Source organism: Pollicipes pollicipes, unplaced genomic scaffold, assembly GCF_011947565.3.
Source record: "Pollicipes pollicipes isolate AB1234 unplaced genomic scaffold, Ppol_2.1 Scaffold_4002;HRSCAF=4701_pilon_pilon_pilon, whole genome shotgun sequence".
Taxonomy (NCBI): Eukaryota; Metazoa; Arthropoda; class Thecostraca; order Pollicipedomorpha; family Pollicipedidae; genus Pollicipes; species Pollicipes pollicipes.
This window is the reverse complement of record NW_023596420.1, coordinates 32,912,512-32,937,337: the sequence shown is the minus strand read 5'-3', so window position 1 is coordinate 32,937,337 and position 24,826 is coordinate 32,912,512. Positions and strand designations below refer to the sequence as shown.

The window sequence follows — 24,826 nt, the reverse complement described above, 5'->3', positions numbered from 1 at the left end:
CCCGCCGACCAGAGCAGTGACCGACACCAGCTCGTGACCGACACCAGCTGACCAGAGCAGTGACCGACACCAGCTCGTGACCGACACCAGCTGACCAGAGCAGTGACCGACACCAGCTCGTAACCGACACCAGCTGACCAGAGCAGTGACCGACACCAGCTCGTGACCGACGCCAGCTGACCAGAGCAGTGACGTGTTTCCCGTCATTTCTGCACCTGTTTGCTTCTTGAACTTTTACCTGTGACAAGCTATACACAGAGTGCAAGAGAATGTCCCCAAGGATTCTGAGATCATGGATCCGTCAGAGCGGGACAGTAACCACACCGGTCTGTTTCGGTCAGGCCCATCGGGCTTGCCCTCACAGCCGAGCACGTCATATCTACAGCATCCGTCACAGATGTGGCCCAGGCTCAGTTCGACTTCGGTGGACTTCTGAACGACTGTGAGCCAGCCACCATCAAAAGATGCTTAAGATGTGCGTAATCACGACATAACGATATTCGCATACTATACACATCGGTCTTCCTTGCACCACCACGTAGGCCATGGTCACAGTCCGTTAATCGCAGCGACACCATGCACAATATAGTGCGTGACTTTCAGCAAAATACCTCCGCTAACGAAAAAGTCAGGTGAAAAATGACATCGCTAACCTCATAGGCCGGCCCAAGGCTATAGAAACAATAAGGTAGCACGCTCCGGTCTCCATAAATGTAGAGCCTGTGGCTTTGGGAAAGCCGCAAATTGTGACATCACATTCGTCTTTTGGTCAGTCAGAGGTTTCATGTCGTCACAGAATTAAACCTCGACTGCCATGACAATAAACCGCAGAGTCCGGCGTTGTGCTGTTGTGTTTAAGGACTGGCTCTGGTCCGTGTTGCGCGATATTCTAGAATCCTAAGGTGGGAAAGAGGCGATTATAAGCGGACATACACCCATGGGTGTAGGAACAGGAGGGGCCAGGGGGGCCATGGCTCCCTCACTTTTCAAGGTGGGGGACCAGCAATTTTAACTGCCCCCCTCCCCACTTTTTAGATTAAGGTCGCATTTGGCTTACTTTTGCACTACATCAAACATGCATGCCGATTTACCTAGTTCACCAGCCATCTCCCTTAAGATGCGTCATCTTTTTCGTTCGCTTATTAGCCATCGCTTACTGTTACAGCCGCAAAGCCGACGCCGCACAGCCTGGAGACTGCAACGACGGGCGTCGAGGCTATTATTGCTCTGACTTGCGCGCACCCATGTTAAACACCATATTACCTAGTTTTTTATCAGTAATCATCTCTCACAGGAACTTGAGCATTTTAAGACAAACATGGGTTAGCGATGTTAATACAAATTAGAAAGCCCATTTCACCTACAATCTACAGTCAGTGAGAACTCAATATGTCTGAAGAACACAACAAACACGGAACTGGAGTCTATGTGACAACTATCGGAATATGTGCGGTGATCAAGAATACTGTTATGTCAGTAAGAGTTTCTGTCCTGATCCGGGGCTCACTGCGGGGGTCTCCCGTGTCAGGGATGGGAACGATGTGATATGATGTATCGTTCTAATGGCCTCCGGATCGACCAGGAGATCCCGCCCCGTGTCACCAGCATGATAGCCAGAAGATACTTCGCGATTGGACGGAAAGGCCCTTCAGCCCTTGACCGGAAACGGTATTTTACCCCTGGTGTTCTACTCAAGAGGCCCTTTGCCCGGAATGAAATAAGGGGCCTCACTATTGTTGAGTAGAGTGGGGTTCTCATTATTGTTGAATAGGTTGGACGAAATGAATTTGAAAAGCGAGTAAGGTTATGTCATGTTTACTTAAGAGCGTTCATTTTTTCAGAATGTATTATTGAAATAAATTAAATCGAAATACTTGAAAATGCCCTCCCGCAACCTCGAGAGCAAGGACAAGGATGGTCTGGGTTGCAGCTTCCGTAAAACCGAAAAGTTTCGGCAACTGCAAGTGCCACCAGACGGTGGGGCCGTATTAATCTGCCTTCTGGATAGGTAAGTAGCTGCGAAAACACGAATATATTTTATATGTAATATAGAGATTAGAGATTTTATTTATTATATATGACATATAAAATAAAATATATTATACAACATATGATACGAATAGAGATTTTACCTTCACTTTTCCAGTTCAACCACAAGATTCCAGCCCCACTTCGCGGTGCTTTAGGGGCCAATCCGTTCTTTTCACCATTCTAAAAATTGCACACGTGAAATATGTGCTTAAACTCGCGTTCATAATACAAGATCTGATGTCATATAGCGTCCAAGGATATTTTTTTCAGAAGCATCGTCATTTTCGTCCACCCATTGGCCACAACTTAATAGTAACTGCTAGGCCGACGCTGCGCGGCCTACGGAGACTGCAACGCCTGGGGTCGAGGCTTGTGTTTCTAAAATTTTTGAGTGTGCATCCTCAAAATTAGGTCACATAACTTGTATTACTAGCTTATTTAAGTGTGTAAAGATAATCATTTCAGAAGCGTCATCATTTTCGTCCACCGGTGGGCTACGGCTAAATATTAACTACCGGGCTAACGCTCCGCGGACTACGGAGACGGCAACGCCTGGTGTCGAGGTTTTTGTTGCTAAGATTTACGAGCGCGCATGTTAAAAAGTACGCTACATGAATTGCATCACTAATCGATTCTGACTGAATGGCGAACATTTTCAGACAAACATGGCTCGGACATGTTGATGCACGTTGTTGACCACTCGATCTACAATCAAATTTTCATCTTCAGATTTGGATCAAGCATATCGATCTACAATCTACCTTCGTGATGTCCTTAACATCTATAGAACCCAGATACAAAATTGACAAAGCTTCCAAATTTTATCGGTTTAGAAAGAGTCAACTAATCATCGTAAATTAAGAGCGCCGGTGATTTCTTCCATGCAGTCGTTCAACGCCTGATGTCTGCAGTTTATTGACCTCAAAATGGAAACAGAATTGAGCTCACGGTAGCTCTTGGTTTCTGTTCTAGTTGCAAGGTAAAAATAGCAGTGAAACGAAGAAAACCGTGTCACTTGCTAACAACTAAGCTTTTTCCGGGGAGTTTGGGGGATCACCATAAGATGGGCTTTTGTCAACCTTGTGTTCCTCCTTGGCAAGTCTCTGGCTACGCCCCTGCTTACACCCAAAAGCAGGTCAAGTCGCATACATTGCATGACGGGCAATGAAGTGCCCGTTGGGCCAATTCATCCCTAAGGCAGACAGATTCCCGGAGGCTCTTTTTCTGCGATTGTGTGGTGCGAGGGAAGATAATTCGGAAAATGATACTGTTGCAGGTGTCCAACATGTGTTTAATACACCATGTAGTAGTAACGCTGACCCAAAAATATGCAACAGAGCAGCCATACGATCAGTTCGCAGTCAGTCAAGCGGGAGACATCCGGGCCAGGGCAGCGGTCACCGAGGGCGGACAGGAGCAGGGCCCAGATAAGGAACATATGACAGATGGGCCTAATTATGCGGCTTGACTCTTAAAAGGGAATCTCCAGTCTTGTGGCTCTTGTCACAATGTTTCTAGCAGTTTCAAGCTCCCGAATTTGTTTCCGCCTAAAATCCTGCGACAAGTCTTGTCTCTTTAAAAGCAGCCAGCGAAGTCAGGCTCATGAAAAATCTGTCACAATGTGAGCCATCGATCCACTTCCAAAATTCTCACCAGCATATTTCCAGGTCGTATTTTGGCATTTACACAGTGGAGGCAGATGCTTCCTTAATGACCCAAAATACCTACTCGCTCGTGGAATTTCGCCTCCTCAGGAAAGACAATGCTAAAATGGATGAATTATCTTGGGAAGCTGGGTAGCCTTATTCGCCAAATGACAGATGAGTCGAATAAGACTGTGCCACCTGTGATAAATAGCTCTAGGTGCATATCTAGCATAGCAGCCATGACATTTGAACAAAGAGCGATAACAACCTCCATCCCTACCCCCCTCCCTCCGGCATCGGACTCGCTTTCTAGAAAGACTTTCTGAAGTACACCCTGAGCTTGGCCCCCCACTTTTTGAAACGTCCATACGCCTATGTATACAGCTGTAACATAAGATATTATGTTGACAAGAACCGGTTACGCGTACATATTGCTGTTCAGGACGGATAGCTTTCACGAAATAGGCTCGTCATTTTGTGATGTCCAATCTGACGCGGCAAGACGAAACATCGTGATGTCAACAATATCTGCATATGAAACCGGGAGCATGGCGTGAAGAGTGGTCAGGACAGGGCCGGATCCAGGATTTCGTCGAGGGTCGGGAGCACGCAAAATTGTGGGGGCCCCCTGGAGTTTGGGGCCTCTTCCCAAAAATAACCTTGCAATTCGGTCATTTCGTGTTAAGATAATCCGTATGCAACATGTATGTATATACAAATATATATTTATATATATATATATATATATGTATATAGGTACGTGTATATGTATGTGGGTATTTACTTATTCATTTATTTCATGAATACGGAACCCATTTTACTGTGCTCGGATTTATAAAGCTAGGCGTGCTACGAATGTATACTCACAGAACTCATTCACTTTCTACATATCATGTCAAATGCTGTGATTTTGAGGCTGCGTGTTTCGGAACAACAGGCAAAATAAACTTGAGTCAGTTGCTAACAACCATTAAAACCGAGCATGGACTTGATTCCTAGCTTATGTTTTTTACGGCTAGGCGGCTGGGCGATGTAATCAGTTGATGGCTGATGACTAGTGCATAATTTTTCCTCCGTCATAAAGGAGAAAAAAATTCCTAGCATTCGAAATATGTTAAGAGCGTGATGCACTAGTATAATAAGTGTCAATTGCTAATGTTACTCACTCAATAGCTAAAGAAAACAACACATACGACATCGGCGGCATGTAAAATTACGTTCGGCACTTGCGCGTAAAAATTCATCGGCGCATATTCGACCGCTGCTCTGAGGCGAGGGCACCGAGGCCAGTAGGGACGAGACCTGAGCGATCATGGGTGCTGCAGGAGGCCAACAAAGTGGCTCCCTTCAACAAGTATAAGGTGATCGGAGCAAGCAGAAAGAACCCAAGGCCAACGTGGTGGGCCCATGAAGGACTGGTAGTGCCTCGGCAGGCTGACATATAAAGCCCCGGCCAGAGCACAGAACCCTCCGAGCGAAGGGGAATTATCCAAGACCATGAATTGATACCCGTGTGCGATCAAGATTGCGCAGGTGGGTTCACAACACGAGCCTGGATAGGAGTAAAGAGTCCCCCGCATATGAGACCAAAGGGAGAGAGCCCTCGATCAAAGTAGATGGCCTCTGAGTTTCGAGTGTCTCTGTGCCTTACCTAAGAAAAACCCTAGCAACAGCACAAGGCTCTTCGAGCAAGCAGGAATAGCCAGAGACTTAAATGAAGGGCCCGTGCGCAACTGAGTGTACCCTGGCATATGGGGCCTGGAAAAAGCGTAAAGAGCCTTTCGGGTGCATGGGGGGGGGGGGGGGAATCCGCGGAAGAATGTCCGATCGATCGACAGTGCTCAGGCACGGAGGCAGATGGCATCCCAACAGCGCATTGGCCCTCCGAGAAAATGCAAAGAGATCAAGGGCAACGTTGAAAGCTCCTTAGCGATCAGATTGACCTGGTTAGTGGACATATAGGGTCAGGCAACCAACAGCGTAATGCCTCTAGACAGCGTTACGAGCTCCAAAATTTCCGCCAAGCAACACGTTCTCAATCAGGAAAAAATGATCTTGATCTGCTCATTAACTCTTTACCTTTGCTAGCAATTGTTCGTGGTCGTCTGTAGGCCCAAAGGCTTCCAATTTTGTTGTCAGAAAACTGCGTCCGTCTGGCCGGTTATGGGCCTCTTCGGAGCTTTCAGGTTCCCTCGGCATGGCCCATGGGGCATGGTTCCGTGCCCCTCCCCCCCCCCCCCCTCTGCATCCGCCACCGGCCCGGGCAGCTTAATAGGCGGGGCCCGCCAAGAATATAGGGCTATCCATTAAAAAAAGAAATACTCACGACACAATGTGTAGGGCTCTGAGCGATCGAGTGCGCCCGAACAGCTTAACATATACGGCCCCATCAAGGGTGTAGGGTTCTCCATTGAAATAGGAAGTACTCAAGACCCAATGTAGAGGGCCCTCGAATGGTCCGAGTGTGCCCGAGCAGGTTAACAGATAAGGTTCCCAAAAACAGCACAGGGCCCTCCGTTCAAATAGGAAGTATTCAAGTCCCGATGCAGAGGACCCCGAATGATCCAGCACGTCAGAGCAGGTGAACATATAGGGCCCCTGTCAAGAGCGTAAGGCCCTCAATTCAAATAGGAAGTGTCCAAAGCCTACTGAAGAGCGCCCCCGAATGATCGAGTGTGCCTGAGCAGATAAACCGAATAGGGCTTCAAGCAAGAGCGTAGAGCCCTCCATTCGAATTGGAAGCACTAACGACCTTATGAGCATAGTCCAGATTTTTAAAAAAAACAACAACAAACGATCCAAACCCTTTGAATGGATAGATTTCTGGGATCAGCACTCACGCTAAGCAGAGCTTGTTGTGTGAGCCTTAGCCCCACCATCCGATCGCGCAGTTCCAGGCAACGGCAGAATTTAGTGGCGAAAGCTTAACGTGCCGCAATGGTCGGCAAGGTCCATCCTGTCCTCTGGCGTCAACTGACCTTTAGCGCGACCGCTGCCACCGGCCGCAGACCATACCTGCCAAGGGCAAATAGCAAGCGCCCTAAGGCGACTCGAACCCACCCCGCCACGGGTGGGTGGATCGGAACGCAGGCGCTCTAACCAACTGGGCCACCGGGACGGACTGCTAGAACGTGATATAGTGTGATAGCAGATAATGTAATAGAATGCTAGAATGTGCCCCAGCAGCTGACCAGAAGGGGCCCGAGAAAAACGCAGGGCATTCCATCCAAATAAGAAGCACCCAACACTCAGTGTGAAGGGCTCCCGAAAGATGTAGTATACGCGAACAGATTATCAGGTGGCCCAGACAGGAGTGTAGGGCCCTAAATTCAAACACCAAGACCCAATGTGCAGGGCCCCCGGATAATTCAGTGTGGCCGAAGCGGCGAACAGATGGGGTCCCCGACAAGTATGCAGGGCCTTCCATTGAGATAGGAAGTGCCCAAGACACGATGTGGAGGACCCCGGATATTCGAGTGTGCCCCAGCAGGTTAACAGATGGGGCCCCGGCAGGAACGTTCCGTTCTGCTAAAATATGAAATACCCACGACACGATGTATAGCGCCCCGAATAATCGAGTGCACGAGAGCACGTTAACAGACAGGGTCTCCGAAAAGCGCGGACGGCCCTGCATTAAAAAAGGGAGTACCCAAAACCACATGTAGAGGTCCCCACAATCGAATGGACCCGAGCATCTTGTCAAAAGGGGCCCCGACAGAAGCATAAGGCCCTCCATTCCAATAAGAAGTACCCAAAACCCGGTGCGGGGCCCCCGAAAGATGAAGTGTTCCCGAACAGATTCTCAGATGACCCCAATAGGAGCAGAGAGCCCTAAATTCAAACATCAAGAACCAATGTGCAGGCGCCCCCCCCCCCCCTCCGAACAATCCAGCGTGGCCGAGGAGGCGAACAGAGTGGGCCCATGACAAGTGGGCAGGGCCCCATTCAAATAACACGTGCCCAAGGCCCAATGTACAGGGCCCCCGAACGATTGAATGTGCCCGAGCAGGTTATGAGATAGCCCCCCCCCCCCAAAAAGCGTAAGGCCCCCATTAAGAAAAGAATTACCCAAGGCCCAGCATGAAGGTCTCCGAACGACTGGTGTGCCCAAGCAGGCCATCAGATGGGCCCTCGACAAGAGTACAGGGCCCTAAGCAAGTTACAGAGAATTGCAAGCGCCCTAGGCCAATGAAGAGCCTCAGAGTGCACGGCCTTCTGGCTGCCATTGGAGTGTTCGGTCCTGTGGACCGGGGCCCCTGAATGAAACCTCCTGCTGGCTTTTCGAGCGCTTAATCGTAGGTTCCGAGGGGCCCCAAGGGCCCCTCGGAACCTTGGGGGAAGGGGGCACGTGCCCCTTGTTCCCACCCCCTGCCTTCGCTACTGTTTCCATAGAAACATTTTCCAAGCGCGACGCACTGCCCACAATGCGTTGTGAATGCGTGACGTCTGCTGTAATTCGAACCCGAATCATATGCGTGGAGATCTGTAATGGGAGATGTGTTGGTGGCAAACCATTAATAACTCCCAAACTCCCGCAGATATGTCCTTGATGCCATGCAAGAATACTCTTCAGAGAAACTGTTACATATTGCCCTCAGTGACAACTAGCTTCCTGCAGCCTTTCAAGTGCTTCCTCGACTATCGAAAGGCTCGCGGAACGGCTCTGAACGGGAGAGGTCCTGTAGACCCCCCCCCCCCTCGACAGGTCGCATGCCGTCCCACCAGAGCCATCTGTCGAGAGCGCCACGATCAAATGGTTCATGGAGAGCTCCGCTAGAAGCGTACCGGGTCCTCACCTCCCGTTGTTGAGATTGAGATGGACTAGAGCGGCCAGAAGTGCAGGCAGAGAGGGCGGGGGCGCATGAAGCACGTGCCCCCTGCTCTCCTCCTTAGATTCTGAGGGGCCCAAAGAGGTCCTTGGACCTACTACATGGCTTGATTTCAGGGCCCGAAGGGCCCAAAAAGCCAATCGGAAGCTGCATTTCGGGACCCCGGCCCACAGAGACACCCGCAGGAGTCCCAACCAATGTAAGTGACGGTGTCCGACACCGTGACTGATCGACACAGGAGCCCCAAGCACTGTAAGCGAATCAAACCAATGCAAATTGTGCCCCCGCTGTTACTCGTGCTTGGGAAATGGGCCCCTAGAGTTCAGACGGGCAGGAAGCCAACTGTTCAGTGTCTGAGCTCTCTGGCCGAGATAGACACCCGCGTAGTGCAGTAGTGCAGTTCCAGGGGCTCCTCAGACTTTGCAAGAGGGTCTGTGGACAGATATTGCAGGCCACAACCCTACGAGCCGGGATTCTTGATGTGGCTTACAGCCCCAGTCATTCGGGCCCTTATGTCCACCAATCCTTATGAGCCCTTATGCTCATAGTCGACTCCGCTGGACCCCCCAGATCTCTCCTCGGAACCCATCGAACACTACCCTTGGTCCGCTCCGAGCCCCTTGCAAGCATGCTGTGGGCTCCTAAGCCACAGCACGCTTAGGCGCTGTGGGCCCTGACGGATACAGGGGCCCCGACCAGCGTAAATCACTGGCCTCGGCTTTGTAGCTGATTGGGAAGTGAGCCCTCAGACCCATACCGACATAAAGCAGACTGTGCAGTACTGGTTGTGCCTAACCGACACATGGGCCCATATCGACTCAGGGTGTCCTTGCTCGGCAGAAAGTGAACTGTCTGACTGTCCCTGACTGTCATTTGGAGGTCCCTAAATAAAACTCCGCAGGTCCCCACAGGTCGGGGCCCCTCTCCGACCAGCTCTTAGTCCCCAAATCGAACCCTTAATTGTCAACCCGGTGGGCGCTCCAGGATCTTCGAGCCTCCTGGAGCGCTAACTCTGGCCGACCTAGGGCCTCTTGCCAGCAAGGGGCCCACGTTAGGCTCTGTGTTGCCGCAACCAATACAAATAGCTGGATTCGGTTTTGTCCCTGCTTAAAAAAGGAGCCTCAGGGGCATGCCACCGCGGAGCCGACTGCGCATTAGTGGTGGTGTCTGACTGAAATATAGGTCAGACACCACCAGTGTAAATCCCTGGCCTCGGCTTTGTAGCTAATTGGGAAATAGGCCCTCAGAGCCATGCTGGCATGGACCAGACTGTGCAGTAATGGTAGTACCTAACCGACACATGGGCCCATGTCGACTCAGGGTGTCCCTGATCAGCGTGCAGGTGCTCTCTGGATGGCGTTTGGGTTCTTCATTTGGGTTCTTTTGGGCTCTTCGGACTCTAAAATCAAATCCCTGATAGCAAGTCCGAATAGCTCTTTGGGGCCTCCAGAACCTAACTGGGAGGGGAGGAGGCGCTACTCTCCCTTTCTTCTACATGCCTGCTCTAATGGCCCCTGTCGAGTCTATCCCAGTCTTAATAATAGACTGTGAGGCCCTGGCGCGCTTCTAGCGAAGCTCTCCATGAACCACTTAGTCGTGGCGCTCTCGACAGGTGGCTCTGGCGAGGCGGCATGCAACCTGTCGGAAAAGAGAGGACTGTACCACAAACAGGACGTCTCCTGTTCAGAGCCATTCCGCGAGATTTTCAATAGTCGAGGAAGCACTTAAAAGGCTACAGGAAGCTAGTTGTCATTGAGGGCAATATGTTACAGTTTCTGTGAAGAGCTTCCTACATGACATAAAGGACGCGATGTACGGAAGTTTGAGAGCTATTGGTGAAACACGAGAGGAAACGAGAGGAAACTGAAACATTCTCATTGTTCAAAGTTTTGTTCAACAAAGTTTTGTTCTTGCATGATATGCCGATTGCGATGAAACTACACGCATTACAACACTTAAAGAGCAAAGTATGTTTTAGTGGCCCAGATATTTTACACCGTGACCGTGACATGCCGATGCCTGATGACGTGGCTGGGCATGGGCTTCAATGCCATTTTAATGGCATGTGTTATCGCGTTGCGCTGCTAGCGATCACCTTGCCTCCAGGACTTTGGTCGGCGACAAAAAAAAATGTCTTTTTACCACCACTGGTCCAGGAGCTGGCGGTGATGGCGGCAGGGGCAGATCTAGCCCGAGTTTTGTTGGGGGGGGGGGGGGAGGGCCAACCGTTCGTCGCCAGCTGGCTGGTGCGGGATCCAGGGTCCAGTGCATGGTGCCTCTCGCGAGTACCTAGTACGGACATCATTCAAAACTGAAAAAAAACACCGAAATGCTTTTTACTCTTAAACGGAAGTTAAAACAAAACAGCTAAAACAGTTAAAGTTAACACAGACGTTAAGTAGACGAAACTTTTATGAAGTTCTGGGAATGTTTGGGGGGCAAAACATGCTCCCAAAGTTTTTTTTGGGGGGCCATGGCCCCGTGACCCCCCCTCCCCCAGGATCCGCCTATGCATGGCGGCGGCCGACACATGACAAAGCTTATCGAATTATGGAACGTTTCGGGAGAAGATATTAAAGCAAGCACGATATTTGATGCTCGTGCTATTTAAAGCTCAGTTGTAACCACTGATATACTTTTAAGTGCAAAAATTATGCTCTATATAACAAAAATTCACTTTTCAGTGAATGCGGTTCTCAGCACGTCACTGGCTGATCACGTCGTGGCACGTTGTGATGACGTCAGGATGGCTGCCAGACTGTCACGATTGCTCAGTTGGTTAGGGCGCCTGCCTTCCGATCTTCCACCCGTGGCGGGTTGGGTTCAGGTTGCTTCAGGCGCTTGCTATTTGCCCTTGACAGATGTGCCCTGCAGCCGGTGGCAGCAGCCGCGCGAATGGTCAGGTGTCGTCGAGGGCAGGACACGCCGTGCTGAGCATTGTGGCACGTTTAACTTCTGCCGTTACTTATGCCGTCGACCTGGAACCGCTCCACCTGATGGTAGGAGTTCAGGACTTGCTCAATAAGCACAGCTTGGTGTGATGTCTGATCTGTAGACGGCCACCACGTCGAAGGCACGGAGGTTTCAAGTGCGCTATATTCGCGACCGCCCATCGCCAGCACCGCGCCTCAACTCCAACCAGACTCGCGCCTGGCCAGGACTCGACCCGAACTCCCCGTGGACGCTGACGGGAAAACGACGAAACCTCGGAAATAGGCGGGCTAGACCTAGAACTAAACAGGGCTAAAACCGACAGAGCAGACTAAACTTACAAAATGAATACGCAATACAAAATGAATACGAAAATAGCATGGAACTGACTGACACCAAATTAGACCCCAGTATCATAGCAAACTAAATGACTAACAAACGCGAAGCGAGCATTAAATCAAACTAGACATGCAAACGATACACTGACTACAGATCAAGAAATCCAAGTATTTAAAATGTTCAGATGAAAAAAAACTGGTCGCGTCAGAACTGCAACTGTAGCAATGAGCTGCCTAACTAGAAGTATTTCAACTTCCCGCAAGGCGGCTTGTTAATTTATGCTTAGCTCGTGATAAACCCGACTGCTTTTCCCCTTTCTCGTGGTGTCATTCTACATTGATGCGTGATTTATTTTGAGTTGCACCTGCATTCTCTGTTATAGCATTAATGAAGCTGACATTATTCGATTCTCAGTCTCACGTGCTTCACACCTGGTGGGTCTCCCCAAACGCGTATATATATATATATATATATATATATATATATATATATATATATATATATATAACGCATTCATCTGGATCCAAGCCAGCTGCTGTTCATTAGTGCGGTGAGCTGTGCTGACGCACTCCGAACATGAATAAGTGAACGGTAATATCTGTCTTGCCTTTGAACATACGGCAATTGAGGTGAAATTCGTATCACATCTCTATGATGCCATACATCTCTAGGCGACCTCAAGATAGGCGGTACGAAATAGCCTGGCAAAAAGTTTGCGTGCGTCTAGCACAGCAACGAGGGGGCTGGAAGACTTGGAAGGGCATAACTTTGCGCTGCAGGGAATGACTGAAAACGTGCCGTAGTATCAGCAGCTGGGGGCATCGTACATCCCAGTAACACACATACAAGACTGAAAACGGCCATCGCAGTTCCAAACGTCATAGAAATGTGAAACAGTCCCTTTCAGACGAGCGTTGTTGCACGTGGCGTTTTCACCCCCTATAGTGACCGCGTAAGGTGTATGTTTCATACTACTAGAACTAGATGCCGAGTGCAAAGCGGTATTCGATCTTTTGGTAGGTTTTGAACTGTTTTTTTAGCCTAGTACTGAGATGAAAGTATGCTACTGGATTGTTTCAAAGAAATATACTCGCATCAGCTTTTCGAATTTCCATCTCACGTCTTTTCTAAAACAAACCGAATCCAAGATGTTGAGCCGATTTACTACCATTACATGGACGTATCGCATATGTTGGTGTCCAACGGGTTTTTTTTATTTCGGCGAGAGGAGGTGGAATGCCAGTTCTGTATTGACGATACACTTCAAAGCACCGAAGGGCAAAACCCACGCCACGAGTAGAAACACAGTCCTCATCTCCTTGAAAACTATTCCAGAGCAACGTCAGCCTTTCTGGAATAAATCAGGTACTTCACAATGTTCCAGACAAAAGAGGCGCACGTACAAAACAGTTCGAAATAATCTGCATAAATACGACACGAATCGCCTGCCACAACATGGCAGAAACCTATCACAAACAAGTACATGAGTCATAATTTCAGGCGATTCATGCAGTGCAGTTCCATTAGATCAGAAAAGGACAGAAAAGTGCAATCATGAGGAGCGAGAATCTGGACACTGGCATTGAATGGCCCTGAACAGATGCCCTGAAAAATGTGGTGTGCCATAATATCTTGCCGAGTTTTACAACACAGCTTGCATACAACTCCCTTCTCCCACTAACGGAACTTAAGAAACGAATGACACTTTCCTTTAGCGCACACTACACCCTGCCCTACAGCGTATATCATGAAGCACGTAAGCGATGCCCCAACTGCCACCAGCGCCACCTCTGCAGGAACGCCCAACAAAGGCCGAAGTGCGACACCATCCGCTTACTCCAGCGGACGCGCCTCCACTCGGCCCTCTCCACGCTCCGAATTCCCACTGCTCAAACCTCATCGTAGAAGTCGACGTGCGCGCCCGACTCGAACTTGTCGCTCTCGAGTAGGCCGATGAATCGGTCGACCGTGGTCTGGCAGGTGAGGAAGCTGCCAGCCAGGCCGTCGCTGAACGCCTGCTTGACGTCGGGGTCGGCCGAGGAGCGAGCGATTTCGCGCGACATGTCCGTTACCAGCGGGCCCGGCGCGTACGAGAGCACGCGCAGCTCCGGGTGCTCGGCCGCCAGCACGCGGAAGAACATGTCGCGCGCCGCCTTGCCCGCACAGTAGAGGCTCATCGACTTGAACGGCTGCAGAGCGCACAGTGACGAGATGTTGATCACGGTCACGTGCTTCACGCGCGCCTGCGCCCGGCGCACGAAGATGGCGTTGAGCGCCACTGCCGCCGACAGGTTAAGCTTGAAGAAGGTGTCGATGTAGCCGACGTTGTCGTGAAGCAGCGCCGTGCGCGAGGCGTCGCCAACGCTGCCGGAGTTGTGCACGATGATGGCGGCCTCGAGCGGCGCGTCGGTGTCCAAACCGCTGCCGACGATGCGCTCCAGATCGAGGCCATCGGCGGCCGCCAGGTCGCAGGCGAGCGGCACGACGCGCAGCTCGCGCGGTGCTGCCAGCGCGATCAGCTCGCTGGTACGCACCAAGTCGCTGTGGTTGCGCGCCGTCAGCACCACCACCGAGCCGGGGCCGAGTCGGCAGCTGAGCCTGGACGGCCAGCTCGCGGCCCAGCCCGCGGCTGGCGCCAGTCACCAAGCAACAGCGTCGGCCGGTTCAGATCCACCATGGCTGGCGGGCTCCCCGACTACCTCTCAGACGCTGGCTCGGCGCTGTCGTCCGTCGGCGCTCGCTCCTCGTCCTCCTGACGAGCCTCCTCGTGTGCGCGCTGCAGCTGGTCGGCGTGCAGTAGCTGAAGTAGCTCTTCGCTACTGAGCGGAACGGTCTGCGGCAGCAGACGGCGCTGCAAGTAGCTAGCCGTCACTGGGTGGTCGTCAGCGTCAGTGCCCTGGTCGCACGTGCTCGAAGAATTCAACAGGCGCACGAGGTGGTCGTCGCGTGCGTCCTGGATAGAGTTTAACAGGTGCTTGGCGGACGTGGCTTGGTGGAGACAAGACAGCTTTCCGTCTGAGAGAAAGAAAACTCACTGAAGAAACTGGCGTTTGGAGAGCCAGTATATCTCTCACACAATGCATGAGAAAAATACACTTCTATGTCGCCAGCGTCATGGAAAAGCAGATCACTGTATGTGATGAATGATCATTTTGCTCAATCAAATTTACAAGCTTGCTGCAAAGCAGCCCACTATTGTCAGTATGATGTGTCAAAAGCTAAACAAATGGATTACAGCAAGGAATTGTCAAGTTATTGAAAAAAATAGCTTGCAGTGCTTGCATAGGGGCCACAACAAAACACATGAGTATTTTAACAGCCCTTCTTCTTGAAATATCCAGAATTGCTGCACATCAACACTCTATGTAATTTAAACTTGAGTATGACCCTTTTTCAGGCACCCCAAAGTAAAACTGATGCACAGCAATAAGAACACTGCAAGGCTGAGCACGACGAACTGGCGATCTTCAACTGGCCATATAGGAAACAACTTGTCTACAAAAATTACAAAACTTTAGGAAAACTTTAGTTGATGGAATTTGTCTTCTAGAAATAAGTAACTTATAGAAATGCATATAATCTGAAAGTCATAGCTGCTAGAACTCATGTCTATGAAAAAAGTATGCTGACAACACAAATATGTACACACACACATATATATATATATATATATATATATATATATATATATATATATATATATATATATATATATATATATATATGTTAACCTTGTCAACTGGAAGTTATTTCCTTTACTCTATAAATAAATGTTAAGATTTCTAGAATGGAAGACAAAACTACTAAATCAGATAATCAGCAGAAATTAGATCCAAGCTGCCTGCGCCATCTGCAATGATGCACCAAGCATGACTCTCCAAACACAATCAACACTTAACAACATTTGAAAACTTAAACCCCCTATTTCCTGTGCAACCACACTGAAACGACATTATCCTCACACTTAATTTCGACCAGGCTATACCATACTTGTACAGTCAATCAACATTGCACCCAGTCTTTACATAAGTTAAGCAGCTTAAAGCAATTAAAATCTCATCACACAAATCACACTCCTACACCAAAAATGAGACACAAATAATGATGTTTATGTAAAACTCATCTTGTTGTCCCCAATTAAGTTGAGTACCTTAAGTCACTATGCAGTGGGAACAAGCAGCAGAGTTAAACCAATTTTTTTTACTCATAGCATCTTGTTTTAGTGTAAGGAGTGTGATCTTGTATGCTAGGAATTCATTGAAGAATACATTGGTTGAACTTCTGCTGCCATTTTATCACTTTACACCCTCCAAGATTGATGCCACTTTGTTTGACCAGGTGCAGCTTGTTAAGCATTAGTGAAATGAAAATGGTGGTAAAATTTGGCAGTGCATTTGTGGGACATTCCTATTTTCGCTACTGTTAAAACTTTTGAGTTTTGCATCTGGAAAGCTGTGTGCATCATGATGGTGCATCATGGGCTGCATCATTGATGGTGCATCATGGGCTGCATCATTGATGGTGCATCATGGGCTGCATCATTGATGGTGCATCATGGGCTGCATCATTGATGGTGCATCATGGGCTGCATCATTGATGGTGCATCATGGGGTGCATGCATCATTGATGCATTATATTTGTCTCAATGGCTGTGGGGAAGGACCATGCAAAATGCAATAGTTGGCAGTTTCAATCTTTGGTAATTTTGAATACTTCAAGAATGTTGATAAAACCAGTACACACACTGGAAAGAATGGTGCATGAGGAGATGTAGAAATAGAAGGCACACAGCACCAATAAAATACAATTTTATCATGTTCAACCAATTAAAGATGTTTGCCCCATCATAATGAAAAGCTCTTGGCCATCACATCTTTTGCAAGCCTGGTGAGCAAGAAAAAAACTTGCAAACTTCTGACACAAAATATTAATGTCTGACCAAAGATCATTACAAGCTGAACCCACCACTTCTGTCCAAAGGCAGGCACAGGCTGTAATCTCTCACAAAAAGTATTAAAATATGCAAAAAACTTAATTTCATGCAGAACAGAACAGGTTTATCCCTGTGGGATATGCAAGCTCGCACAGATAGATATACTGATGATGGACATCCACTCATCCAGTAGTATACTTACAAAGCTTACTCAAATATTTATCTGAGTCTGGAAGCTTCTCAGCAGGAATTTTCCCCATGTGTGGCACATCCACAACAGTTTTCCATCCATCTTTGTTCACAAAGCTGTCCTCAAAACCATTCGTGCATGAATCTGGACCTTCCATGGTTTTGGCAGCACCACCTGACTCAGATGCTGGACATGTAGCAGAATTCCAGGGATCCATCTTGTCAAAATTCCTTTGAAGATATGTTCACCAGATGAGCCCAGCCCAGACAAACTGCCCTGATGAGCTCATCCCCAAGATGACATGAGCTCAAAGATGGACCCACAGGCCAGTTCAGGGACTAACACAGCATACACAACAGGGACATCTCCTGCCCTGCCTACCAGGCTGGGACAGGCGAGACCAGGCTCTCTTCTTACATTCCATTTAAGCACCAGGCCTGAAAATGGCACTTCACCCCTAAACTTTGTCATTTATGAGCTGTGGCATGGAGATGGACAAGCCATCTGAGTTCATGAACAATTCAGGCCTTTAGCTGCTGGACAACTGGCCCACTACGCCCAAAACCAACTTTGATTTTAATTCATGACTATGACAAACTTGGTGCCAAAACAGAGGGTATGTAATGCCATAGGGTATGTTGCACATCACTGCAGATGTAAAATATGAACAAAAACCAAAACAAAGAAGAAACAATCTCTTTTAGCATTAGTCTATTAAAAATAATGCCAACAGTTTGAACAGGCACACGCAGAATGACAAAACAGGACCGTCATTTCAAACAAAATTGTGTAACTTGCAGTGTCAAAACACAAAGCAAATACAAATTATGAGACATGACACAATCAATGAAAAGTATTTAACCAGTATGATGTTGTAAGGGTGGATATTTCCAAGGCAATAATCTCGATACCCTGGCAGCCACTTTCATCAGTTTATAGCTGCCACAATTAACTTCACTTTACTTCTCAAGTTGCTGAGCAGCAAAAAGCGGTAATTTTTTACTTTGGTACCTGTATGGCCGACGGAGGGAAGAGCTACGCTAGCTGCAGGGTTTCGAGTATTGTCGTCCGGGGGAAAAGCTGTGAGGCATCGGCTGACATTGTGACGTCACTGAAAATGGTTTTGCATCGATCGGGATGGGGGTCCTTTCGGGCCGACTGAAGGCCATAAGGCTTTTGAATGTGACATGTCACTGGTATTCGGCTGGGTATGTGACGTCACGGGTCGTGAGTTTGTAAGGCTCTTTTGGGTCCACCGAATGCCGTAATGCATCAGCTGGCCATGTGTCGTCACTGGTATTCGATTAAACATCAGGCGCGACCGGCCTCGTTCCATCTTTACTTTTCGTACCTGACTGCTGCAAGCATTTGCGTGCCGCATAAAGGTTTGACCGAATCACCTCAATGTGTGACGTCCTTAATCATCACTTCATACGGGTGCACTTAGGCCCCACGACCACGGTGTGTCATGGTCTACGAAGTATCACCGGATAGCGTGACGCCACTGGTATTCGAATAAATACTGAGCGCAACAGGCCGTGCTTTATTTTTACCTTTGTATCTGACTACTGCAAGCATTGGCGTGCTGGATGAAAGCTGCCGAACCACCTGAGTGTGACGTCACTGGTCACGAGTTTCACCGGTGCTTTTCGGCCAACTGAAGACCACAAGGTGTCAGCTAACGACGTCACTGCTATACGACCGATTGTAAGACGTCAATGGTCGTGGGTTTCCACGTGTCCTCTAGGACCGACGAAATGCCGTAAGGCATCAGCTGGCGATATGACGTCACTGGCATTTGGCTGAACATCAGCCAACAGGTCATGCTCCATTTATACCTTTCGTACATGTCTGCTGCAAGTATTGGCGGATTTTTTGCGGCCAACTGAAGGCCATAAAGCATCAGCTAGCGATGTGACGTCACTGGCATTCGACCGTGCGTGTCGCTGGTCATGAGATTTTACGGCCTCTTTTGGGCCGACGAAAGGTCATACGGCACTGACTGACGATGTGACGTCACTGGTATTCGAATGAACTTCGGGCGCGACAGGCCATGTTTCACCTTTATCTTTGGTACCTGTCCATTGCAAGCATTGCCGTGGAAGGCTCTGCCAAATTACCTGAGTGTGTACGTCACTGACCATTAATTTGTATACTCTTCTGAACCTACTATAGGCCACAAGGCATCAGCTGACGATATGATGACACTAGGTCTCGACTAGACATCATGCGCAGCAGGCCATGCTCTATCTAAGCCATGTTTCGTCTGTACCTTTCGCACCTATCTACTGCAAGTATTCGCGCGACACATAGGGGCTCTGCCGAATTACCTGAGCGTGTGGTGTAACTAGTCATGAGTTTACGCGGGTTTACTCTGGCTGACCGAAGGACATCAAGCATCAGCTGACGATATGACGTCACTGGTATTCGACTATACTCCAGGCGCGACAGGCCATGTTCCATCTCTACCTTTCGTACCTGTCTCTTGGAAGTATTGGCGTGCTGAATGAAGGCTCTGTCGAGTCTCCTGAGTAAGTAACGTCACTGGTCAAGAGCTTTTTACGGGACCTTTTGTACCCCCAAACGGTATAATGTATCAGCTGACGATATGACGTCACTGATGTCCGACTTAACATCAGGCGCGACAGGCCATGTTCTATCTTTACCTTTCGTACCCGTCTATTACAAGTACTGACGTGCTGAATGAAGGCTCTGTCGAGTCTCCTGGGTGTGTAACGTTACTGGTCATGAGTTTTTTCTGGCTCCTTGGAACCCTCTATAGGGAAAAATGCATCAGTTGACGACGTGATGCCAATGGTGTTTGACTTAACATGAGGCGTAACAGGTCATGTTCCATCTTTGCCTTTCGTACCTGTAAAGTATTGGTGCGTTAAATGATGGCTCTGCCGAGTCACTTGAGTGTGCGACGTCACTGGTCATGAATTTTTACGACTATTTTTGGCTGAGCGAAAGCCATAAGGCATCAGCTAACGAAATGACTTCACTGGTAGTCCACTGAGTGTGTGACGTCACTGGTCATGAGCTTTTACGGGCCTTTTTTGGCCGAGTTCAGGCCATTAGGCATCAGATAACGTTATGGCGTCACTTGTATTCGAATTAACATCAATTGCAATAAGCCATGTTTCATCTTTACCTTTCGCATCTGCCTACTGCAGGTATTCGTGCGCTACAAAAAGGCTCTGTCGATTCGCCTGAGCGTGTGGTGTAACTGGTCATGAGTTTGTGCAGGTTTACTCGGGCTGACTGAAGGACATCAAGCATCAGCTGACGATATGACGTCACTGGTAATCGACTAAACTCCAGACGAATCATCTGAGTGGGTGACGTCGCTGGTCATGAGTTTATACGGATTCACTTGGGCCGCCCAAGGCCACAAAGCAACACCTCCCGTGAAGCATCACAGGATGATATGTCGTCACTGTTATTCGACTTAACATCAGGTCCAACATGCCACGTACTTTCTTTACCTTTCGTACCTGTCTATTAAAGGTATTGACGTGCTGAATAAAGGCTCCGTCGAATCTCCTGAGTTTGTGACGTCACTGGTCACGAGTTTTTATGGGCTCTTTTGAACCCATTATAGGTTGTAATGCATCGGCTGACGGCATGACGTTACTGGTGCTCGACTAAACATCAGGCGCAACAGGTCATGTTCCATATTTGCCTTTCGTACCTGGCTGCTGCAAATATTCGCGTGCTATATGAAGGCTCCGCCGAATCACCTGAGTACGTGACGTCACTGATCATCAGTTGGTAGGAGGTCACTTGGCCACCTATGGCTACGAAATTCCGCAGCAGAGGCGGGAGATGCACCATAGTTAAGCACACTAATTTTATTGTGCGCACCATTAAGTAGCAGCTTCAAACGCAACGGGCTGTTTCAACGACTAAAATTTTGAACAAACGTAAACACAAAACAAAGGTGATCCCAGCCCACAAACCGACGTATATGCAAAGCTATTCCGCCCGACATCACAGGATGCGCCCCTGAGCAGCTACGGTCCGGAATGCCCTGACGGCTAAATAATAATCAAGGGCGCCGCCTAGCGGTCATAAGTCTGGGCCACAGACCGAATATCAGTGACGTCATATGGTCAGATGATGCTTGATGTCCTTCCGTCAGTCCGAGTAAGCCCGCGTAAACTCATGACCAGTTACACCACATGCTCAGGTGATTCGGCAGAGCCTTTATGTAGCGCGCGAATACTTGCAGTATAGAGGTGCGAAAGGCAAAGATGGAACATGGCCTGTTGCGCCTGAGATTAAGTCAAACACCAGTGACGTCATATCGTCAACTGATGTCTTGTACCCTATAGGTACAAAAAAGCGGCCCATAAAGGACTCATGACCAGTGACATTACACACTCAGGAGATTTCACAGAGCTTTCCTTACGCATGTCAATGCTTACAATAGACAGGTACGAAAGATAAAGACGAACATGGCCTGTCGCGCCTGGTGTTAAGTTGAATACCAGTGACGTCACATCGCCAGATGATGCTTGATGTCCTTCAGTCAGCCCGAGTAAACCCGCGTAAACTCATAACCAGTCACACCACACGCTCAGGTGATTGGGCAGAGCCTTTATGTGGCGCGCGAATACTTGCAGTAGATAGGTGCTGAAGGTAAAGATGAAACTTGACATATTGTACCTGATGCTTAATTGAATACCAATGACGCCATATCGTTGCCTGATGCCTAATGGCCTTAAGTCGGCCGAAAAAGGCCCGGGAAAACTCATGACCAATGGCGTCACACACTTAGTGGATTACCAGTGACGACACATCATTAGATGATGCCTTATGGCTTTCACTCGGCCAACAATAGCCTGTAAAAACTCATGACGACGCACTCAGGTGATTCGACAGAGCCATCATTAGGCTCGCCGATACTTTAACAGGTGCGAAAGGCAAAGATGGAACATGACATGTTGTGCCTGATGTTAAGTCGAACACCAGTGACATCATATTGTCAGCTGAAGCATTATACCATATAGGGGGTTGAAAAGAGCCCGTAAGAGCTCTTGACCATTGACGTCATATAACACGCGAATGCTTGCAGTAGGCAGGTACGAAAGGTAAAGGTGGAACATGGCCTGTTGCGCTTGATGTTGAGTCGAATACCAGTGACGTCATATCATCCCGCGATGCTTCACAGGATATGATGCTTTGTTGCATTGGGGTGCCCAAGTGAGCCTGTATGAACTCATGACCAGCGACGTCACGCACTCAGATGGTTCGGCACCACCTCGATATAGCGCGCGAATGCTTGCAGTGAACAGGTACGAAAGGCAAAGATAGAGCATGGCCTGTTGCGCATGACATCTAGACGAAAACCGGTGACGTCATATGGTCAGCTGATGTGGTGTGGCTTACGGTAGGTTCAAAGCAGTCTATATAAATTAATGGTTAGTGACGTTACACACTCAGGTAGTTCGGCAGAGCCTTCCTTCAGCATTCAAATGCTTGCAATGGACAGGTACCAAAGGTAAAGATGGAGCATGGCCTGTCCCGCCTGAATTTTATTCGGATACCAGTGACGTCACATCTTCAGTTAATGTCGTATGACCTTTCGTCGGCCCAAAAGAGGCCGTAAAATCTGATCACAAGTGACATCACACACAGTCGAATGCCAGTGACGTCACATCATTAGGTCATGCTTTACGGCTCTCAGTTGGCCCCCAAAGATCCATAAAAATGCATGACCAGTGACGTCACACACTGACGTGATTTGGTAGCTTTTATTCATCACGCCAGTGCTTGCAGTAGACAGGTACGAAGGTAAAAATGAAGCATGACCTGTTGCGACCAACATTTAGTCGAATATCAGTGACGTCACGATACCTGGTGATATTTCACGGAACATGATACACCGCGGCCGTGGGGCCTAAGTGCACTCGTATCAAGTGATGATTAGTGACGTCACGCATTCAGGTGATTCGGTCAAGCTTTTATTCGACACGCAAATGCTTGCAGCAGACAGGTACGAAAGGTAAAGATGGAATAAGGCCCGTTGCGCCTGATGTTTCATTGAATGCCAGCGACGACATATCGTCAGGTGATGCTTTACGGCATTCATTACACCCAAAAGATCCCTAAAGCCTCACAACCAGTGACGTCACACATCCAGTCGAATACCAGTGACATCATATCGCTAGCAAATGCCTTGTAGCCTTCAGTTGGCCCAAAAGAACCCCGATCGATGGAAACCCATTTTCAGTGACGTCACTACGTCGGCTGATACCTGACAGCATTTCTCCATCACGGCAGTACAGGAACCCTGCAGCCAGCGTAGCTCTCCCCACCGTCGGCAATACAGGTACCCAAGTAAAAAAAAGCCCAAAAAGCATCCTGTAATGGCAAGACTATTCAATGTGCTTATTACCCAATGCAAAAAAAATACTTCCTTCTGTAACACTGTTGGTGTTGCATTACATAAAGCAAGCTAATGCAAAGACAATTTTGCTGTGAAGATGAGAAAGCAAGCATCAGGTTATGCCTCACGGCAACCTGTCAGGTTTTAATATTAATTAGGAGCTTGGCAACATATGGCAGAACTTTCACTGAGCAACACGTCACAGGGTAGCTACTGTCTGTAGGGAGATTTCAGGGATTTCATGGAATGGCAGTTTCCCACAGTACCTAGTTGCCAGTCACCCCAAAGATAACACGCCACAAGCACCAGTTCCAATTAAGCAGTCTACTGGTAGAAAGTTGAAGCCACGCACCGACACCGGTACCCTAATGTTGGTGACCCCGATTAAGTATTGAGAAATATGCCCAGGGGCAGCAGCCACCGCGCATGCCCGGCATCTGGGAGCGCCATGCCATCTGAACAAGCCACTACACGTAATCAAGCGGTTGTCGAGGGCGCGGAGGGAAGCTCCGTACGTTGGAATGCTGGCAAGGACCATGGTTCGTTCAGATGTAGGGCCCGGATATATCACGGACAATTCACCGCCCCCCCCCCCCCCCCCGTACCACCGTAGCCCTCCTGCTCGGAGGCGTATTTATTCCAGCAGGTATGAAAATTCCGCTTCAAGTAAAAATATGCTGTAAAGCTACCAAATTAAAGAAGTTTTATTACCTGCACACGTAACGCCAAACTTTCGCATCACAACACTCGTACACACAAACAAATCCCGCTGCGTACGTTCGGCCTACCACGTATCGTCTTTCAATCTCGCATGCATTAGTCAAAAGATCGCAACAAAGCAGGGCAATGTGAGCAAAATTTGTTCAGTCACTTTTACGTCCAGCGAAGTTTAGGTTTTTGGTTTAGTTCTCGCTGGTCCTGTTTTGTGATAAGGTTCTGACAAAGCCCTGGTCTGACGCAAATTGGAGCTTGTATCATGAATTATACACGAACGTCATAAACGCATGACCAAAATACGTAAGAACTCCATGTCATTGCTTCCATAATTGAGCAATGAACATGCCTGTTTGGGATTCGTGTTGCCACGAGGCACGGCCTTGCATGCATGATGTTGTAAATCTGGAATAGTGTGGTTTCAAGCGTTTGTGATTTCACTCGATGCAGAGGGTCTGCGGACGTTGGTTAGGTGCGTATACAGTTCAGCTTAAAATGGCCAGTAACTCGAAACGCGCGAACGCGCATAAAAAGAAATACGCACGCGTCGTTAAGCCAAGCGAAGACGTACAAGAGTCGAGTTTCATGCATATAGTTGCGTTGGGAGTGAGTGTATTCGGTGATGACAAGAATTATCGGTCGGACTGCCTCACACGCAGCGGTGACCTGCCGCGCACGACGCCGACAGGGAGAGACCCACCCCACGCGCCCGAGCAGCACCTCTTTTACTCCTTCCAAGGCTCATCCCCGCAACATGATCTGCGAGCGACTGGCCGGCGCCACCGTGACGCACCGCCCCGAGCCGTGATTGTTCCCCTC

General features: G+C 48.7%; 1 protein-coding gene across 1 annotated transcript; it reads right to left on the bottom strand.

The window, feature by feature from the left end:
- Positions 1-12,974: 12,974 nt before the first annotated feature.
- On the bottom strand, positions 12,975-23,884 carry LOC119093596 (sepiapterin reductase-like). The gene is given in 5 exon segments (XM_037216570.1): positions 12,975-14,373; positions 14,375-14,425; positions 14,427-14,791; positions 16,912-17,129; positions 23,646-23,884. Coding segments are annotated over 3 exon segments (786 nt in total). The 5' UTR covers positions 14,454-14,791; positions 16,912-17,129; positions 23,646-23,884; the 3' UTR covers positions 12,975-13,665.
- Positions 23,885-24,826: the final 942 nt, after the last annotated feature.